Raw genomic sequence first — 17,328 nt, forward strand, 5'->3', positions numbered from 1 at the left:
AGAGTGTAACTATTGTTGTAAAGAACTTGTTGGTTGTTCTAAAAATGGGACAAGACACTTGCATCACATTATAAAATTTGTCCAAGGCGAAAGTACAGAGATGTATCACAGAAGATTTTATCGATGACTCTGAAAGAGGATTCAAGTTCAAAGTCATGAATGGTCTTAACTTCGCATCATTTTGATCAAGAGTCGGTGAGGAAGGATCTTGCCATTGTTCTACATGAGTATCCTTTGAGCATGGTTGATCATTACGGGTTTAGGAGATTTTGTAACGACATGCAACCATTGTTTAAGGCTGTGAGCAGAAACACTATTAAGAAAGACATATTCAAGATTTATGATGTAGAAAAAGAGAAGACAATGAAATTGTTAAACAAAAACCGGAGTAGGATTGCTATCACTTCGGATTGGTGGATTGCAAACTTTCAAAAGAAAGGATATATGATGATCACAACAAACTTCATCAACAACAACTGGGTCTTACAAAGTCGACTCATAAGGTATTATCTTTTAAGGTTTTATTATTCTTATTTTTTAATACGATTTTGTAGCCATATTAATATTATTTTTTATGTATAATTAATGTTGCACATTTGTATATGTGCCTTCCCCACATACTAGAGATCTGCTTGTTGTGGCATTGATGGACCGCTTTTATGAGCGGAATATTGATAGAAAGTTGTCAACATTGACGCTCGATAACTGCTTCACCAATGATACAGTTGTTGAAGATATCTTGAAGGAACTTCCAAGTGCCTCACTTATGCTACGTGGTTTATTGTTTCATATGCGTTGTCGCGTGCATATTCTAAATCTAATTGTTCAAGATGGATTATCAGTGATTGGACAAGTAATTACAAGAATATGTGAGAGTGCTGCTTATTGGTCAGCATCGCCCAAAAGAGAACAAAAATCTATTGAAGTGTCACGTTAAGAAGGCATTGAAAGTACGAAGAAGTTGACTATTGATTGTAAGACTCGTTGGAACTCAACTTATTTAATGCTTGAAATTGTTTTCATTTACAAAGAAGTGTTTTTTCGTTTAAAGCTTTCTGAGCCACAATATAGATGTTTGCCAACTGAGGAGGAATGGGAGTTGGCAGACCAAATTTGTTCAAAATTAAAAATATTTTATGTTGCTACAAACTTGTTATCCAGAACAAAATATTCGACGTCTAATATTTATTTCCCAAAATTTTGTGAAATTAGAATTGTATTGTCTAGCTGGCTCAAATGTGAGAATGATTTGATAAGGAATATGATGACAAAAATGCATGAAAAATTTAGCAAGTATTGGGATGTGATTCATGGTGTCTTGGGGTAGCGAGTGTTTTAGATACTAGATACAAAATGAAATCTTTAGATTAGTTTTTTCCTTCGGATCTATGGAGTTGATGGTAAAGATCGTATTATGAGAATTCAAGGATTTTTATCATATTTATTTATTCAGTACCAATCTAAGCTAGGAAGTAGTCAACCTCCTTCCAATGCACCTTCTTTTCAGACTGATATTCCTTATGGTGAGAAGGACGGGTCTGTTAGTGACTTTGAGATGTATATTGAACAAGAATCAAATGTTATCCAAGGAAAATCAGAACTAGATTGTTACTTAGATGAGAAACTTTTGTCCAGGACTCATAACTTTGACATATTGGTTTGGTGGAAGGCAAATGGGCCTAAATATCCAATCTTCTCTACTATTGCTCGAGACATCCTTGCTATTCCTTTCTCCACAGTCGCTTATGAGTCTATATTTAGCATGGGTGAGAAGGTAGTAAGCCCACATTACAACAAACTTCATTCAGATACATTAGAGGCATTGATGTGTGCTTAGAATTGGTTATGAGCAGATATAAAATGTGATTATATCAAAATTTTATTTCTTTAACATATTTGTCTTATTGTCTTTAATGTATATTTTGCATTCTTATTAGGTCAACAATCATGCTCGATATTTTTTGATGACACTGATGAGGAAGAAGAAGAATTATGATGACAAAGAATAGGTATGCAATTGGTTAAATATTTAGTCTTTGATATGTTGCATGCTTCTTATGTATTTTATAATTGCAGAGAGGTGAACTTAGCTAATTGGAGGTTGCAAAACTTAAGGAGACAATAGCTTAGAAATTTGTGATAGAGTTTATTGTTATTGTAGTTGTTCAAATTTTACTATCTTAATTTGATTGTTACTCTTATGGTTATGTTATACTCTAAAAATTACATGGATTGATGGATGCACTTTGTGGAATGTTGTTTATATATTTGGTGAGTATTAAAAAATAAATTAATATTTAAAAACTGTTTCTAAAATTAAAAATATAAAACAAAATTGAAATTTATGAATATTTAAAAATTCATATTATAAAAATGGACGGGCTTGGGTTGAGACTGAAATTACAAAAAGCCTGTCAGGTTAGGCTTAGGCTTTACCCATCATCCCCTTGACGGGCCTAGGCCAGGCTTGGGCCTTTGTCATGGGGTTGGGCTTGGGCTCGGACCAAGGAGTACTTGGTCTGTGCCCGACCTGGCCCATTTCCATCACTATTAGAGATCGATGTCCTTCCACATGGTATTCTACAAATAAGTATGTATTATTGACTAATGAGAGAAAGCCTCAATGTTATGCAGAAGCAATGGAAGATGAAAACAAGGCAAATTAGGTTGATGCTATGGAAGATGAAATGCAATCATTCCATGACAATCACATCTTTGAGTTAGGAAAGCTGCCTAAGGGTAAGAGAGTTTTGAAAAACAAGTTGGTCTACAGGGTGAAGGCGTGAAGCAAGAAGAACATATTTCACAGCCATGGTACAAAGCTAGATTAGTTGTCAAGGGATTTAGTCAGAGAAAAGGTGTTAGCTTTGATGAGATTTTCTCTCCTGTTATGAAATTATCTTCTATATATGTGGTTTTAGGCTTAGTGACTAGCTTGGACTTAGAGGTTGAGCATATGGATGTGAAAACTGCATTTCTTCATGGTAATTTGAAGGAAGAGATTTACATGGAACAACTAGATGATCTCCAAGTTAAAGGAAAAGAAGATTATGTCTGTTGTTTAAAGAAAAGCCTCTACAGTTTTAAGCAAGGACTCAGACAATGGTATAAGAAGTTTGAGTCAATTATGGGGGAGCATGGTTACAAAAAGACTACTTTTGATCATTGTGTATTTGTGTAGAAATTCTTTGATGATGATTTTATTATTTTATTACTCAAAATTGATGACATGTTGATAGTTGGCAAGAATTTTTCTAGGATTGATGATTTGAATAAGCAATTGAGTAAGTCATTTGCTATGAAGCATTTAGGGTTAGCAAAGCAAATTCTTGGCATTCGAATTTGTTGACACAGAAAAGAGAAGAAATTGTATATGTCACAGGAGTAGTATATGGAAAAAGTGCTTGACAGGTTCAACATGGGTAAGGCCAAAGCGGTGAGTTCTCCTCTAGCTACTCATTTCAAGCTAAGTATAAAGCAAAGTCCATCTACAGATATTCAGAATGAGGAAATGGAAAGAGTCTGTTATGCTTCAGCTATAGGAAGCTTGATGTATGCAATGGTGTGTATGAGACCAGATATAACTTATGCAATTGGGGCTGTTAGCAGATTTCTATCAAATCTAGGGAAAGAGCATTAGGATGCAGTGAAGTGGATTATGAGGTATCTATGAGTCACTTTCAAGTTAAAACTTTGTTTTCAAAGTGATAAGCCAGTTTTGGTTGGCTCCATAGATGCTAACATGGCCGGAGACATGGTTTAAAGGCAATCTACTTCTAGTTATCTAATTACTTTTGCTGGTGGAGCTGTTTCTTGGCTATCGAGATTGTAAAAGTATGTTGCACTTTCTATGACAGAAGTAGAATTTATTGCTATAACAGAAGCTTGCAAGGAGTTGCTATGGATGAAGAAGTTCATGAGAGAGCTTGGTTTTAAACAACAAAGGTATGTTTTGTTTTGTGACAACCAAAGGGCTATTCATCTTGTTAAGAATTCTACATTTCATTCGAGATCTAAACATATTGATGTAAGGTATCATTGGATAAGGGATACTCTTCACAATGACCTATTTGAACTTGAGAAGATCCATACAAATGACAATGGTTCAAATATGTTGACAAAGGCTTTAGTAAGGGAGAAGCTTGAAATATGTCGAGTTATTGCTGGTATGGTCCATCTCCCCACATAGTCGGGAAATGGGGAGATTTGTTGAGCTTGGTTTTTCTTTATGTGGAGGATGACCCAAAATCCTAAAGGCCAAGAAAAAAAAAAAAAAAAAAAAGGGATCAACTTTGTTCCCTTTTTTTTTTCCTGAGTGGGTACATAGTGAAAAAATGTGGGTATCGTTCATAGCAACAAAAATCTGTAGAAGTGAGAGAGAGGCAGCCACACCAGGTTATTTCGGCGCGATCCAACGATGAATCTTGCTTCGTTTTTGTTCAAATTTAAGAGCGTTGTTGTTGACGGCAAGATCTTCACATGCAACGGCCAGTTTCATGATAGTCATCCTTTTTGTGGAGTTTTGCCTATAGAAAGACAGCCAAATCAAAGAGTTGAGTTGCACAATTTTCAGTTCGTTTGTCCTTATTTAACCTGACGATCGGAAGGTCATCTCTAGTCTGATCAATCTAATTTTTGGTTAGAATGTAGAGGACGTTTGGCTTTTCAATATGGACGATTCGTTTTCGATTTTAACAGCTGAGTTTGGAGTTATACAACCTACATTTCGGGTGTTTTGTTGGTGATTTTACTCTTATATTTTCGTAACTCTTTTGTGTATTTCACTTTGTTAGAGTTGTGATAAAGTTCTAAATTTAGTGTAGAATATTATTAATGATTTGTGGTTGTTGTAAACACTCTTTTATTATAGTGGATTTAAGTGGATCATTCGATCCCATGATTTTTTTAATCTCTTTACATTGAAGAGGTTTTTCTACGTAAAATTGCTTGTGTCTCTTGTAGATTGATTGTTGTTTTCTGGCATATTTGCTAAAGGTTTTGCTCCTCATAGATTGATTCAAGTAGAAAATATTTTTTTAGTGCATTATTTCATTTTAAGAGAGAGTTAAGAGTCCGGAGAGGATATTACATAATAGAATTCTCGAGTGAGAAAAAAAGTTAATTGGACTATTTTAAATTTTAAAAAAATAATATATTTTAGAAGTTAAGTGTGGGAAGAGAATACGATATGATTTACATTATTATCTAGTACATCAGGAAATATTTTCTCATGTTTCAATTTTTCTCTCCTCTGACATTATCAGTAGAAAATGTTCATTCTAAGGGGAGACTCTTTGAATTAATTGTTTTTCTTTGTAGTATGTAAAATTTAATTGATATAATCGTTTTTTATTTAAAGATTGATGTAAAATTTAAATTATTACTTATGGAAAAGACATTTGATATGTGCTTTATTTTAAAATTTTCTAAATCTTTGACATGACAAAGTCTGTCTTAAACTGGATGATGTGGAGACTGCGTTATTACTTTCCAAATTTTTTTTCTCTTAGCTTTTTATTATTCATAAATAAACTTTTAAAATATTATTTTATTACTCAAATTTATATTCTGATGATAAATAAATAATAAACTTAATACAAATTATTAAGACTTTTGAAGAAGAGAAGGGAGTCGATGAGTCTTTTAGTAATAAAAGGTTGAATTTTAATAGTAGGAATTTATCAAAATTTGAATAGAGAGAGATGGTCGTACAAGCTCTAATCATTCAATTATTAGTGATTGGTGGGGTTGATAGAAGTAGGGTTTGATGAATTTTAGTGAGTGATGATCGGAGAAGAGAATAGTGATAATGTGAGGTCGCAATGACATTGGAATTGAAAACAGAATATAAATTTAGATAATAAAATAATATTTTAAAAGTATATAATTGAAAAATTCAGCTAGCCATTATTTGGGTGGGAAAAAGTCATTTTACTCTTTGAAAGTTAAAAAATTAAATTACGTGATGCACTGTGTATTGATTTGTCTCGTCAGTCCTCAATGCATTAAGTTCAGACTAAAAAAGATTTCAAAATAGAAATATTAAATTCAACAACGTGTTATTTGATTTATTGAATAAATTAATTACCTATGATATTAGCATTAATGTAATATAAATATCGATTTAGATAGAAGTTAATTTACGATGCGAAGTGGAAAAAATAATTAAGTGCAGAGATTTCAATTATCTTCAAACTTGTAAAAGCCATGTCGCAAGAACAAGAAGTGGGCGAGCTAGCCATCAGGTTAGCAAACGCCGCGGTTCTTCCCATGGTCATGAAGTCAGCCATCGATCTCAACCTCATAGACATAATCTCCGGCTCCGGTGACGGCGTTTTCCTCTCACTTTCCGACATTGCAAGTAGGCTGCCCACCAAGAACCCTGAGGCGCCAGTATTGCTTGATCGTATGCTACGGCTCTTGGCCAGCCATGATATACTCAAATGCACGGTTAGAAACGAAGAGAATGGACAAGTTGAAAGACTGTACGCTGCTGCACCCATTTGCAAGTTCTTTGTTAAGAATGAAGATGAAGGGTCGATTGCTAGTTTGTTGCAGTTGCAACACGACAAGGTCACCATGGAGGGCTGGTACTTTTCACTTTTGAGATCTAGAATTTAATTATTATTTTTGTTTCAGAGTTGAGTTAAATTTTCGGTAATTTAATTTGTTGTCAGGCATCACCTAAGTGATAGTATCCTAGAAGGTGGAACCCCCTTCAGTAGGGCACTTGGACTGAGATCTGCATTTGAATATATAAAAAAGGATCCAAACAGTGGCCAGTTATTCAACAAAGCAATGTCAGACAACACAACCTTGATCATGAAGAAGATGGTTGATGTTTACAAAGGATTTCAAAATGAAGGCCTCAAAGTGTTAGTAGATGTAGGTGGTGGAATTGGAGCTAATCTTGGTACCATCACTTCCAAGTATCCTCACATTAAAGGCATTAATTTTGATTTGCCTCGTGTCGTAGCTCATGCACCTCCAATATCAGGTATATATCTTCGTAATCCTACTCGTATAATTGCATTTCTTATATTATGACATAAGTCTTTGACTTTCTAGTGAACTATTCATCTTTGTAAATTCATCAATGATGAAAAATGTTGAATTGATATCAAACGTAACTACCTTCAAATTTTTCATCTTATCACTGCTAGATCAGCTAAGATGAACGGCTCACAAGTTTTATTTATTTGCTTATCAGATGATAATATGATGTTTTGGTGATGGATGTAGGTGTTGAGCATGTTGGTGGAGATATGTTCAAAAAAGTTCCAAAAGGCGACGCCATTTTCTTGAAGGTAAGTGCGTAAATAGTTTATTCTTCATATATACGCGAGTGTGTAGTTGTTTTAATTTGTTGATATATATATATATATATATATATATATATATAGATGAAACTTAATTGCAGTCGGTTCTACATGATTGGGATGATGAAGATTGCGTGAAAATTCTCAAAAAATGCTGTGAAGCTCTTCCAAACTCTGGGAAAGTAATCATTACAGAACTGATTGTTCCTGAGATTCCTGAAAATATTGTTTCATCAAACACTGCGTGCGAGCTAGATCTGTTAATGATGGTTGTGCACCCAGGAGGAAGAGAGAGGACACTTAAGGAGTTTGAGGCATTAGCTCTGAAATCCGGATTTTCGAGGTGTGAAGTCATATGCCCTGTATACAATAGCTCGGTTTTGGAGTTCCGTAAATGAGCACATTCTGAAGCCTTCTCAATAGTGAAAACAAAGTGTTCTCTCTTTTTCTGGCTCATGTTGGTGACCAGTAATAATAAAGGTTTGAATTCCAGGGACCTCATTGTTAAGTAATAAAAATAGGCGATTAATCCTGAGAGTGTGTGGTTTACAATAAATATAATATTAATTACCATGTCTGTACGCAGATGTCTCCTTTGTGAAGCAGTAAAAAAGGCATGTCTTGGTAGTTTTTTCTATTTCTTGCCACACTTGATAAAATTCATTGACAAAATAGATTGATAAATTTATTATATTTTATTTAAAGAGTATCCAATCTCTTTAAAAATATTAAATAGAACTCTTAAAGCCGTATCTCTCTAAAACAATATGGAGTAATGCGAAAATTAAACAAGTAAACACACATAAGTAAAAAGAAAAAAAAATACGTACAATTTATCTTAATTCACCTAATTAACATATTAAGTTTAAGAGAGTTTATATTATTAAAATAATGTCTCACCTCTATTGTTACAATGACTGTATTTATCTTATAATTTGTTATTACACTCATACAAAAGAAAAATAAGTTTATCTACTATATTTAAAAAATAAAACTTAATATTATAAAGATCCATTTTCCTAAGCCCGAACCCAATTAGAAATTAACTACTTGAAGAATTCTTTTTCATAGAATAGATCCAAATCGACTACATAGCTCCTTATTACTGAAGTGGTCGGTAACTCTTAACACTTTTTTCAGTCCCTTCACATTTCTTTCTCAATTCAACATTGATAAGGGCACCAAATATCTTATGTTCACATATAACCTTTTGTTTTTATGTTACAAATATATATAAAATTAAACATGAGAATTAATTAGAAGAAAAGTTTTGTTATATTGTAAAAATACAGTCGAAAGAGTTTTTGTAAAACTATATACAGTATGTCATAAGTTGGAATTATGGGATCTGATGAACTGATAGTAGTTGACTTTGTTATGTCTCCAACTCCAAGTATAATAAACTTCAAGAGTTTAAAGTTTCTACAGTTTAAGTTAATATGCCAAACTTAAATTTCTTTCACATTAAACAGGAAAACCCAAAAAAATTCCTTGTTTAGTAAAAGATTTGAGGAAGAAGGGGAGACCGTCATTTCTCCAAACTTTGAGGGTGGGAATGTTATTCACCGAGCACAATGTACGTAGAGAGGATAAATTTGACTATAATAGCTTGTTAATAGATTTTTTGTAACTTGGGGAAAGATTTACAGATTTTGATGAGATAGGGAGTTGAGTGAAGTAAGTGAATTGTAGGCAGATTCATATAAAAAGCTATCGACTAACAATGTAGTTTTTGGCCCGTCAGATTAGTTTGAGTATCTGACTGCAACAAGACAAACCCCGATTTGGCATGTTGGGTTAAAAAATAAGAAGAGCTATGAATTTTTATTTTTTTATACACTTAATAAAATATCTCACTGTAAGTGGATAAGTAGCGAACTCTTGTAAACCACACGTGACATGTCGCAACAAGAAGAAGAAGAAGCCATCAGGCTGGCAAATGCTGCCGTATATCCAATGGTCCGGAAATCAGCTATCGAGCTGAACATCATGGACATCATCTTCGCCTCCAGCGACGGCGCATTTTCATCTCCGTCTATATTATATGTTAAATCCACTGTCCCGCCTTGTGCTCTGATCAATTGATATCAACTAATAATCTTTATATGGAACATAATGTGTGTAATATCAACCAACTTTGTACAGTAGATGGATAACCAGAAATCACAACCCCTAGCTACTTAATATATAATAGTATCAACTCTATATATTTTATATAGCTAATTGTTAGGGACACATAGCACATAACTCTGAAAACATGACCGTATCGCTCCATTTATGTTTCTTTTGTATCAATTCTATATCTTTGGGCTCAAAATTAAAAGATAAATAATTAAATTTGAAAAGTTGCTGAAGACTGAAGTTGGAATAATCACAATAATTGAGTTATTAAAATGAATTATACACGTTTTATTATCTATCTACTGTTTGTTCTTTCAAAAGGCTTATAATTATCAGGTATCACTTAAATGATGCCATACTAGAAGGTGTGGAACCCCTTTTAGCAGGGCACATGGGATGAAAGCATTAGATTAGTACGGAAGTGATCAGTGGTTTGGTCGGACACTCAATCAGGGAATGTCTAGCCACACCACCTTGATCATGAAGAAAGTTAATGATATTTAGCAAGGATTTGAAGGCTTGAAATCGTTAGTTGACGTGGGTGGTGGAATTGGTATATTTAATCTTTGATATTATAACTTCCAAGTATCCTCACATTAAAGGTATTAATTTCGATTTGTCTCATGTTAAAGCTGATGCCCCTTCATATCCAGGTAAGAGACCATGACAACAATTAAATATGTGATCGATGGTGCCATAAATTAATTAACGTAGATAAATTGATGTTATGAGTCTGTGACTTAACCGAAAAGCTTGTGGTGATGCAGGTGTAGTGTATGTGGGAGGAGATATGTTTCTGAGTGTTCCGAAAGGAGGGGATGCGATTTCTATGAAGTTAATTAGCTCCACCATTTCTGGTAAATAATTTGATTGTTTAATATCTTTATAGAGTCGTCTGACCAATTCTTTAGTATCTTTAAGGAAAATGAAGTCAATCTCATAATATGTATAGGGCGCCTCAGACTTCATAGTGAATATCTTCTTTTCTCTTTGTATTATGTACTTAAAACCTTCCATTATTTGTTTTTTTTCTTCATAAAGTGCAGTGGATACTACATGACTGGAGTGATGAACACTGCTTGAAAATTCTGAAGAATTGTTGGGAAGCTCTTCCAAACTCTGGCAAAGTAATCATTGTGGAATTTATTCTTCTTGAGACTCCTGATAATAGTCTTTATTCAAAATACCTGCGATCTAGGTCTCATTATGTTGGCTGCTCTCGTAGGAGGAAAAGGGAGGACGCTGAAGGAGTTTGAGGGTTTAGCAGTGAAATCCAGATTTTCCGAATGTGAAGTCATATGTTCTGCAAACGACTGCTGGGTTATGGAGTTCCACAAAATAGCAGATTTAAGTCTTTAAAGCACCACGTGTTATTGATCTTTGCGGGTCATTGCGTTGATTTTGATTGTGTTAATATTGTGAATTTGAGTTCGAGGGTGAAACAATATGTTTTAGTTTGATACATGAAATAATGTTATAAAACCTACCTAACAGTGATTTGGAAAATGAAACCGTAACCCATGGCTTTTAATAAAAGTTATTTCTTGATTAATGTTCTTTTGAGCGGTGCTATTTGTTCTAGGGGTGTAAACGAGCCGAGCCGAGTCGAGCTTTTGGCTTATCGAGCTCGGCTCGTTTACAACAGTGTCGAGCTCGAGCTCAAGCTCGAGCCTGGCGAGTCTCAAAATTGAGACTCGAGCTCGAGCTCGGTCGAGCTCGAGTCGAGCTCGAGAGCCTTGTCGAGCTCAACCGAGCTCGAGCTCGAGTTTCAATTTTGAGGCTCGCCAGGCTCGATCAAACCACTATTTATCCGAGTTTGATCGAGCCAAGTTCCCCTTTTTTATAGCAATCTGCTTGCGTACAGCATTTCATATTTACATCCAATGTTGAATTAACCATGATAGTTTTAAACATTACAAAATGTCTATTACCTTACAAAATCAAAAAACAGTTCTGAATATATACAAATAACATTCCTAGGAGATTAACGATTTCAGATTGTCTAGTTCGCGATTTGGGATTTAGGGGTCTTTGATTGCGATTTGGGATTTAGGGCAACTGGGATGGGGAACTGAAATTGAGTAATTGACACTCTGTTTTGGTGTATCATGTTATTTCAAATTTGCACTTTAGGGGGGAAAACTGTCATTTTTTAAAACTTTTTTCACTGAAAAATATCAGTTTAATACCTAATAGTTTAAAAAATCACCAAAATACCCTATTAAGTGTACAGTGCTTAATCGAACCGAGCCGAGCCAGGCTCACGAGCCCACAAGCCGAGCCAAGCTCGTGAGCCCACGAGCCGAGCTTCACTGTGTTCGAACTCGACTCGGTTAACGAACCGAGTTCGAGTCGAGTCGAACCGAGCCTTATCGAGCCGAGCTCTAAACGAGCTTTTATCGAGCCGAGCCAAGCCGGCTCGCAAGCCGGCTCGGCTCGTTTACAGTCCTAATTTGTTCCGCCAATTATCTAAATCATCACATTACTTAATACAATATCCCAATAAAATCTTTTAGAATTATATTTAATTCTTACACTATGCAGACTAATTTCGCAAATATTCTTATTCTTTCCTAATCTCGAGAACTTGAATCGATTCAAAAGCAAAAAAGAATTTGAAAGAAAAGTTCTTATTCCATACAAAAAGCAAATCAATTATCATTAATGAAATTGAGTGCGATCAAACCTGGTCTTTCTGGCCGGAAACAAATGAAAAACAATTTGTTGGTCTGCAAGGTGCTCAAACTGCGGTTTGGGTTGATTTCCACCACAAATCTGGTCTTTTTGGTTGAAAATAAATGAAAAACAATTTTACACCAACAAACCCAACCAAACCTTTTTCCATCTATTTTTCTTAATGTAATATTCATCTCTCTCTCTCTCTCTTTTTTTTTTTTTTTTTTTTTTTTTTGGCTTGAAACCATAAATTCAGGCATGACATGTTTCCTAAGGGATAAACAACAAGTTGCAGGGGAGTCTACATAATGGAAGGAGCTCTGGAGTTTAGTGATTTAAGGAACCGTACACAGTCAGCAGTGAAAAGCTTCTAGTGCGTGAAAACTAAGACGTGCTAGAAGAAGGAGCTTTCGCAGTAAGTTGGTCATTAACAGCGAATATCAAAAGGGTTAGCCGGTGTGAGTAGGTTCAAGTGTGTGCAGATAGATGTGTGGATTGATGGTTATTGCGTCAATTGGAGGGACTGTTGTTTGTGCATAGTATATAACATGGAGTAGATCTCTCTTCAGTCTATCTCACATCTTCACAGATAACTTTTTTTTTATTTTTTTTATTTTTTTTATTTTTTTATTACAGTTATGAAATCAAACGTGAGAAGCAGAGGAATTTTTTGCATTAAACAAACTTTACAGTAACAATAAACGCTCTTGGCAAATGATAACAAGTGAGTTAAGTAGGCTTCTATGTATTTCAAGTCAAGCCCAATTCTAGAATTTGATCCTGAAACCAAATTGTTGGGCTGCCGAATGGTTCAAGCCCAATTCTAGAATTTGATCCACCAAATTGAACTTCATTTATGTTTAGAATTTGTACTTGAACTTGTTTTGATTAAAATGAAATATTCAATAGGTCAAACATAAAGTTTATTAAATAATTACAAATAGAACTGGAGACATTGGAAATTAAGTGTTTTTATTTTTGAGTAAATCAAAACAATGAAAACTTCTAGGTGACTAAGAACTGATATTATAAAATCACAAATCACACAGCAGTATTAAAAGTTTTTTAGCAAGTTGGGTCAGGATTCGCAGATTTCGATGAGGTGGGAGTTGAGTGAAGTAGCTATAACAGGAAAAGTAGCTAACATTTGTAAGCCACATTTGACATGTCGCAAGAAGAAGAAGAAGTGGGCAAGCTAGCCATCAGGTTAGCAAATGCTGCCGTTCTTCCAATGGTCCTGAAATTGGCCATCGAGCTGAAAGTCATAGGCATCATCTCCGCCTCAGGTGACGGTGTTTTCCTCTCTCCTTGGGAGATTGCAAGTATACTCCCCACCAAGAACCCCGACGCACCTCTCATGCTTGACAGGATGCTACGGCTCGTGCTGTGCTATGATGTACTAAAATGTTGTGTTAAAAGAGGAGATAATGGTCAAGTTGAGAGAGCGTACGCTGCTGCACCCGTTTGCAAATTCCTTGTTCAGAAATCAGAATCCGGATGGAAGGTCTGATGGTCCTTTGTTCTTGCTGCACCACAACAAGGTCTCGATAGAGAGCTGGTACTGTACTTATATATATAGTCATGAAATCTTCACGTTTTGTTCTATCTATCATCTATATACTGTTTGTTTTATCAGAAGGCTTATTTTTAGATCTCTGGTTACCAGGTATCACTTCAATGATGCCATACTAGAAGGTGGAATCCCTTTTAACAGGGCATTTGATTACTACGGGAGTGATGAGAGGCTCGGTCGGATTTTCAATCAGGCAATGTCTCGCCATGCGACCTTTATCATGAAGAAAATTATTGATGTTTACAAAGGATTTGAAGGCTTGAAAGCGGTAGTTGATGTGGATGGTGGAATTGGTAGTAGTCTTGATATTATCACTTCCAAGAATCCTCACATTAAGGGCATTAATTTCGACTTGCCTCGTGTTATAGATGATGCCCCTTCATATCCGGGTAAGAGACCATTACATTACTAATTAAATATGTGATCGATGCCAAGGCAAGAACTCTTGATGATTCTTTGATGCAAATTGATGCAGCATTAACGTACACCAGCTAGCCATAAATTAATTAACGCAGATAAGTTAATGTTATTACTAAACCATAAAAGGGTTGTGGTGCTGCAGGTGGAGACATGTTTCAGAGTGTTCCGAAAGGCGGGGATGCCATTTTTATGAAGGTAATTGCTAATTAGTCACCATTGCTGGTATGATTTGGTTGGAATAATATCTATGTCTCAACATCTTTTACTCTGACGAATTCCATGAAGAAAGTTTCATAATATTTATGGAACGCCTGAGACATTATAGTGAATTATGCACTTAAAACCTTCCATCATCTTTTTTCTTCATAATGTGCTGTAGTGATAGTTGTTTTTTTTTGATAAAATATTGAAACCTTGCAGTGGATACTACATGATTGGAGTATGAACATTGCTTGAAAATTCTGAAGAATTGTTGGGAAGCTCTTCCAAACTCGGGCAAACTAATAATTATGGAATTTATTCTTCCTGAGACTCCTGAAAATAGTCTTTCATAAAAAATTACCTGCGATCTAGATCTCTTTATGTTGGCTATTCTCGGAGACGGAAAAGAGAGGACCCTGAAGGAATTTGAGGCTTTACCAGTCAAATCCGGACTTTCCGGCTGTGAAGTCATATGTACTGCATACAACAGCTGGGTTATAGAGTTCAACAAAATAGTAGATTAAGAAGTCCTATACCACCATGCATGTGTTATATTTTACTGTGGGTCATGGGCATGGTGGTGATCAAGAAGCTATTTGAGTTTGATCGTGTGTGTCAATGATTGTGTATTTGAGTTCCCAATCAATTAATATGGATTTCAGTTTAATGCATGAACTTATTTAATCTCCCATCTTTAGAGGCCATGTTTGTGACTTATTTCAAGAAAATTTATGATGAGTAACCCATCTCCAGTACTTAACTACCATTAGTGAGCAATTTCATGCATCACAAAATAGTTTCATTTTTTTCAATTTTGAACAGTATGTGAAAAAACATGCTTATTTCCTAAATTTAATTTGGAGAAAATGAAACCTTGTATTGTGGTCAAGTATCTAACAAGGAGGTACCTTTTGTTCGGTCAGCAGTTGGGATTCTGAAAAGAAGTAAAGAACAGTTCAGTTGATCTGCTTAATTGTACTGCAGGTATAAACTCAAAGGAGATGAGAAAGAACAGATTGCTTGTTTAGCATAGGATGGTGATCTACAATAAGTTGGCATTGTCATTGGCTCCTAAAATTTAGGGACTTGAAGATAATAAAGAAGCTCTATTTCACCCTGTGGGTGTTCTGTCCCGAAAGTTGAAGGTTGGGGATGTAGCCATGTAGGTAGAAGTAATCTAGTGATAGAAGAACACCTGTGGAGAGATTGATTTTGCTTGTCACTGCAACAACTCTGGAATGACTTAGGATACTTAGTAATACAGATTTTCATTTTAGATCATTCCAGATGCACTATGACCATCCTTTCACGATGATGCTCCGTGGGAACTCTTTTCTCCAGACTACACTGAGAAATTACTCCAAGCCAAACAGACATGCATACGTTCCATCAATGCTCAATTCGATGCCGATTCAGCCTATCCAGAATGATGGTTCCCGGACTCACAGCCAGATACTGTGCAGGAAGAAGAGCTTCAGCAATCTCGTAATTACTATCTCCATAAATCAAGGCGACAACAATACATGCATGCACCAAGTACATTTGCAAAGCCAACATCTCAAATTCCGGACATTTCTTCGGATACTCATCCAGATACATGTCCCCGACAAATCCCTACTGACTGGATTCAATCAATGGGTTGTATCGACTTCCAGGATGAAGACTCGTGACACGTTATCAATTTGTCAGACGATTAACGACCCGCGTGTGCTAAAATAAATAGTTGTGTCCTTTATGTAAAATAGGGGTGGACTAAATGGTAATTTGCCATCTCAATGTAATATCTCTCGTATCCTTTGTAAAAAGTCAAGTATTGTAGGCTTATGTTTTGTCAAGGATTGTAGGCTACTTAATATTAAAAAATAAAAAAAAACAAAAGTAAAAAAGGTTAGTCTTGTATTTAATGACTCATTTATGAGTGGTTGTATCCCTTGTATCTATAAATAAAGCCTTTTACCTTCTCGGGGAGGAGGAGGAACTTTGTAAAACTTTGGTTTATTTCTCTCACTTTTCTCTACACTTCCATACTTTCTTTACACATCTTTACTATAATTCTTCCATGTTTCTTTCATATTTCTGACTTTCCATCAACCTCAAGGGTGTTGTAATACTCTGATAATGTTATAGATAGCAAAAGATCCCATATATGTTCTTTAACATGTTTAATATTTATGTTTTCATTTATGTTCTTGTTCTTCATTTCTGTACATGTTCTTCATTTATATTCATGTTCTCCATTTATGCTGTTGTTTAATATTCACTAGCCCTCTTAGATGATGTTAGAAGCTGTGTGGGTGTACGTTTGTGTGGGATAAAAGGAGGGCCTTGACCATCATTTCGACCGATCGTTGTGTTGATTGGTAGCACTTAGGTCGGCTATCATAATTTCCCACATGCATAAACTCCATGATTTTCTGACAGCATCTCTAAGGTCTAGTAATCCTTGTGGTATCAGATTGTTGAAATGAATGTGTAATATCTCTAAGGTCTAGTAATCCTTGTGGTATCTGACAGCATCTCTGTGTGTGCGGAGGATTACCTCCCCTCGGATATTGGCTTCTTTAAGCTCTTTATCGGTTCTAATTTCTGTGTGTGCGGAGGATTACCTCCCCTCGGATATTGGCTCCTTTAAGTTTTGGTTATGTTTTATTTTATGTTTAATATTTGGGTCTTGCGCTATCCTTATCATTTGAGGTGATATTACACATCCAAGAGATTGAACTTACGCACATGGAATCCTCTTCAGCTTTATCTACATTTACTGCCACCATGAATACTAGCTTATCTAGATCTTCTTCTAAGGTAGACAGTTTGTATGAAATATCTTATATCCTAGAAAATAAAAAAAACCAAGACCCTATCCCTCCCATTGTAAATCCTTATACAACCTTTTCAAAGTCTTCGTCTTCTTTGTCTAAAACCTTTAAAACTCTTGTCAAACCTTCCAGAAAGCCAGTCAAAGAGTATGTCCAGACTAGTACTTTTGACAAGTGTCAAATTCCAGCCACAACCCAAGAA

General features: G+C 35.3%; 2 protein-coding genes and 1 pseudogene across 2 annotated transcripts; all 3 read left to right on the forward strand.

The window, feature by feature from the left end:
* The first annotated feature begins 6,204 nt into the window (after positions 1 to 6,204).
* LOC116121824 (caffeic acid 3-O-methyltransferase-like) lies at positions 6,205 to 7,717 on the forward strand. Its single transcript, XM_031407749.1, has 4 exons — positions 6,205 to 6,590; positions 6,678 to 6,997; positions 7,243 to 7,307; positions 7,421 to 7,717. The coding sequence occupies exons 1-4, from the start codon at positions 6,208 to 6,210 to the stop codon at positions 7,715 to 7,717; spliced, it is 1,065 nt and encodes a 354-aa protein (XP_031263609.1). The 5' UTR covers positions 6,205 to 6,207.
* Positions 7,718 to 9,218: 1,501 nt separating this feature from the next.
* LOC116121891 (caffeic acid 3-O-methyltransferase-like) lies at positions 9,219 to 10,696 on the forward strand. The gene is made up of 4 exons (XM_031407795.1): positions 9,219 to 9,387; positions 10,043 to 10,093; positions 10,208 to 10,297; positions 10,482 to 10,696. The coding sequence occupies exons 1-4, from the start codon at positions 9,219 to 9,221 to the stop codon at positions 10,694 to 10,696; spliced, it is 525 nt and encodes a 174-aa protein (XP_031263655.1).
* A 2,585-nt stretch (positions 10,697 to 13,281) lies between these two features.
* LOC116121893 lies at positions 13,282 to 14,834 on the forward strand (annotated as a pseudogene).
* Positions 14,835 to 17,328: the final 2,494 nt, after the last annotated feature.

Source organism: Pistacia vera, unplaced genomic scaffold (assembly GCF_008641045.1).
Source record: "Pistacia vera cultivar Batoury unplaced genomic scaffold, PisVer_v2 Contig129, whole genome shotgun sequence".
NCBI classification, from domain to species: domain Eukaryota; kingdom Viridiplantae; phylum Streptophyta; class Magnoliopsida; order Sapindales; family Anacardiaceae; genus Pistacia; species Pistacia vera.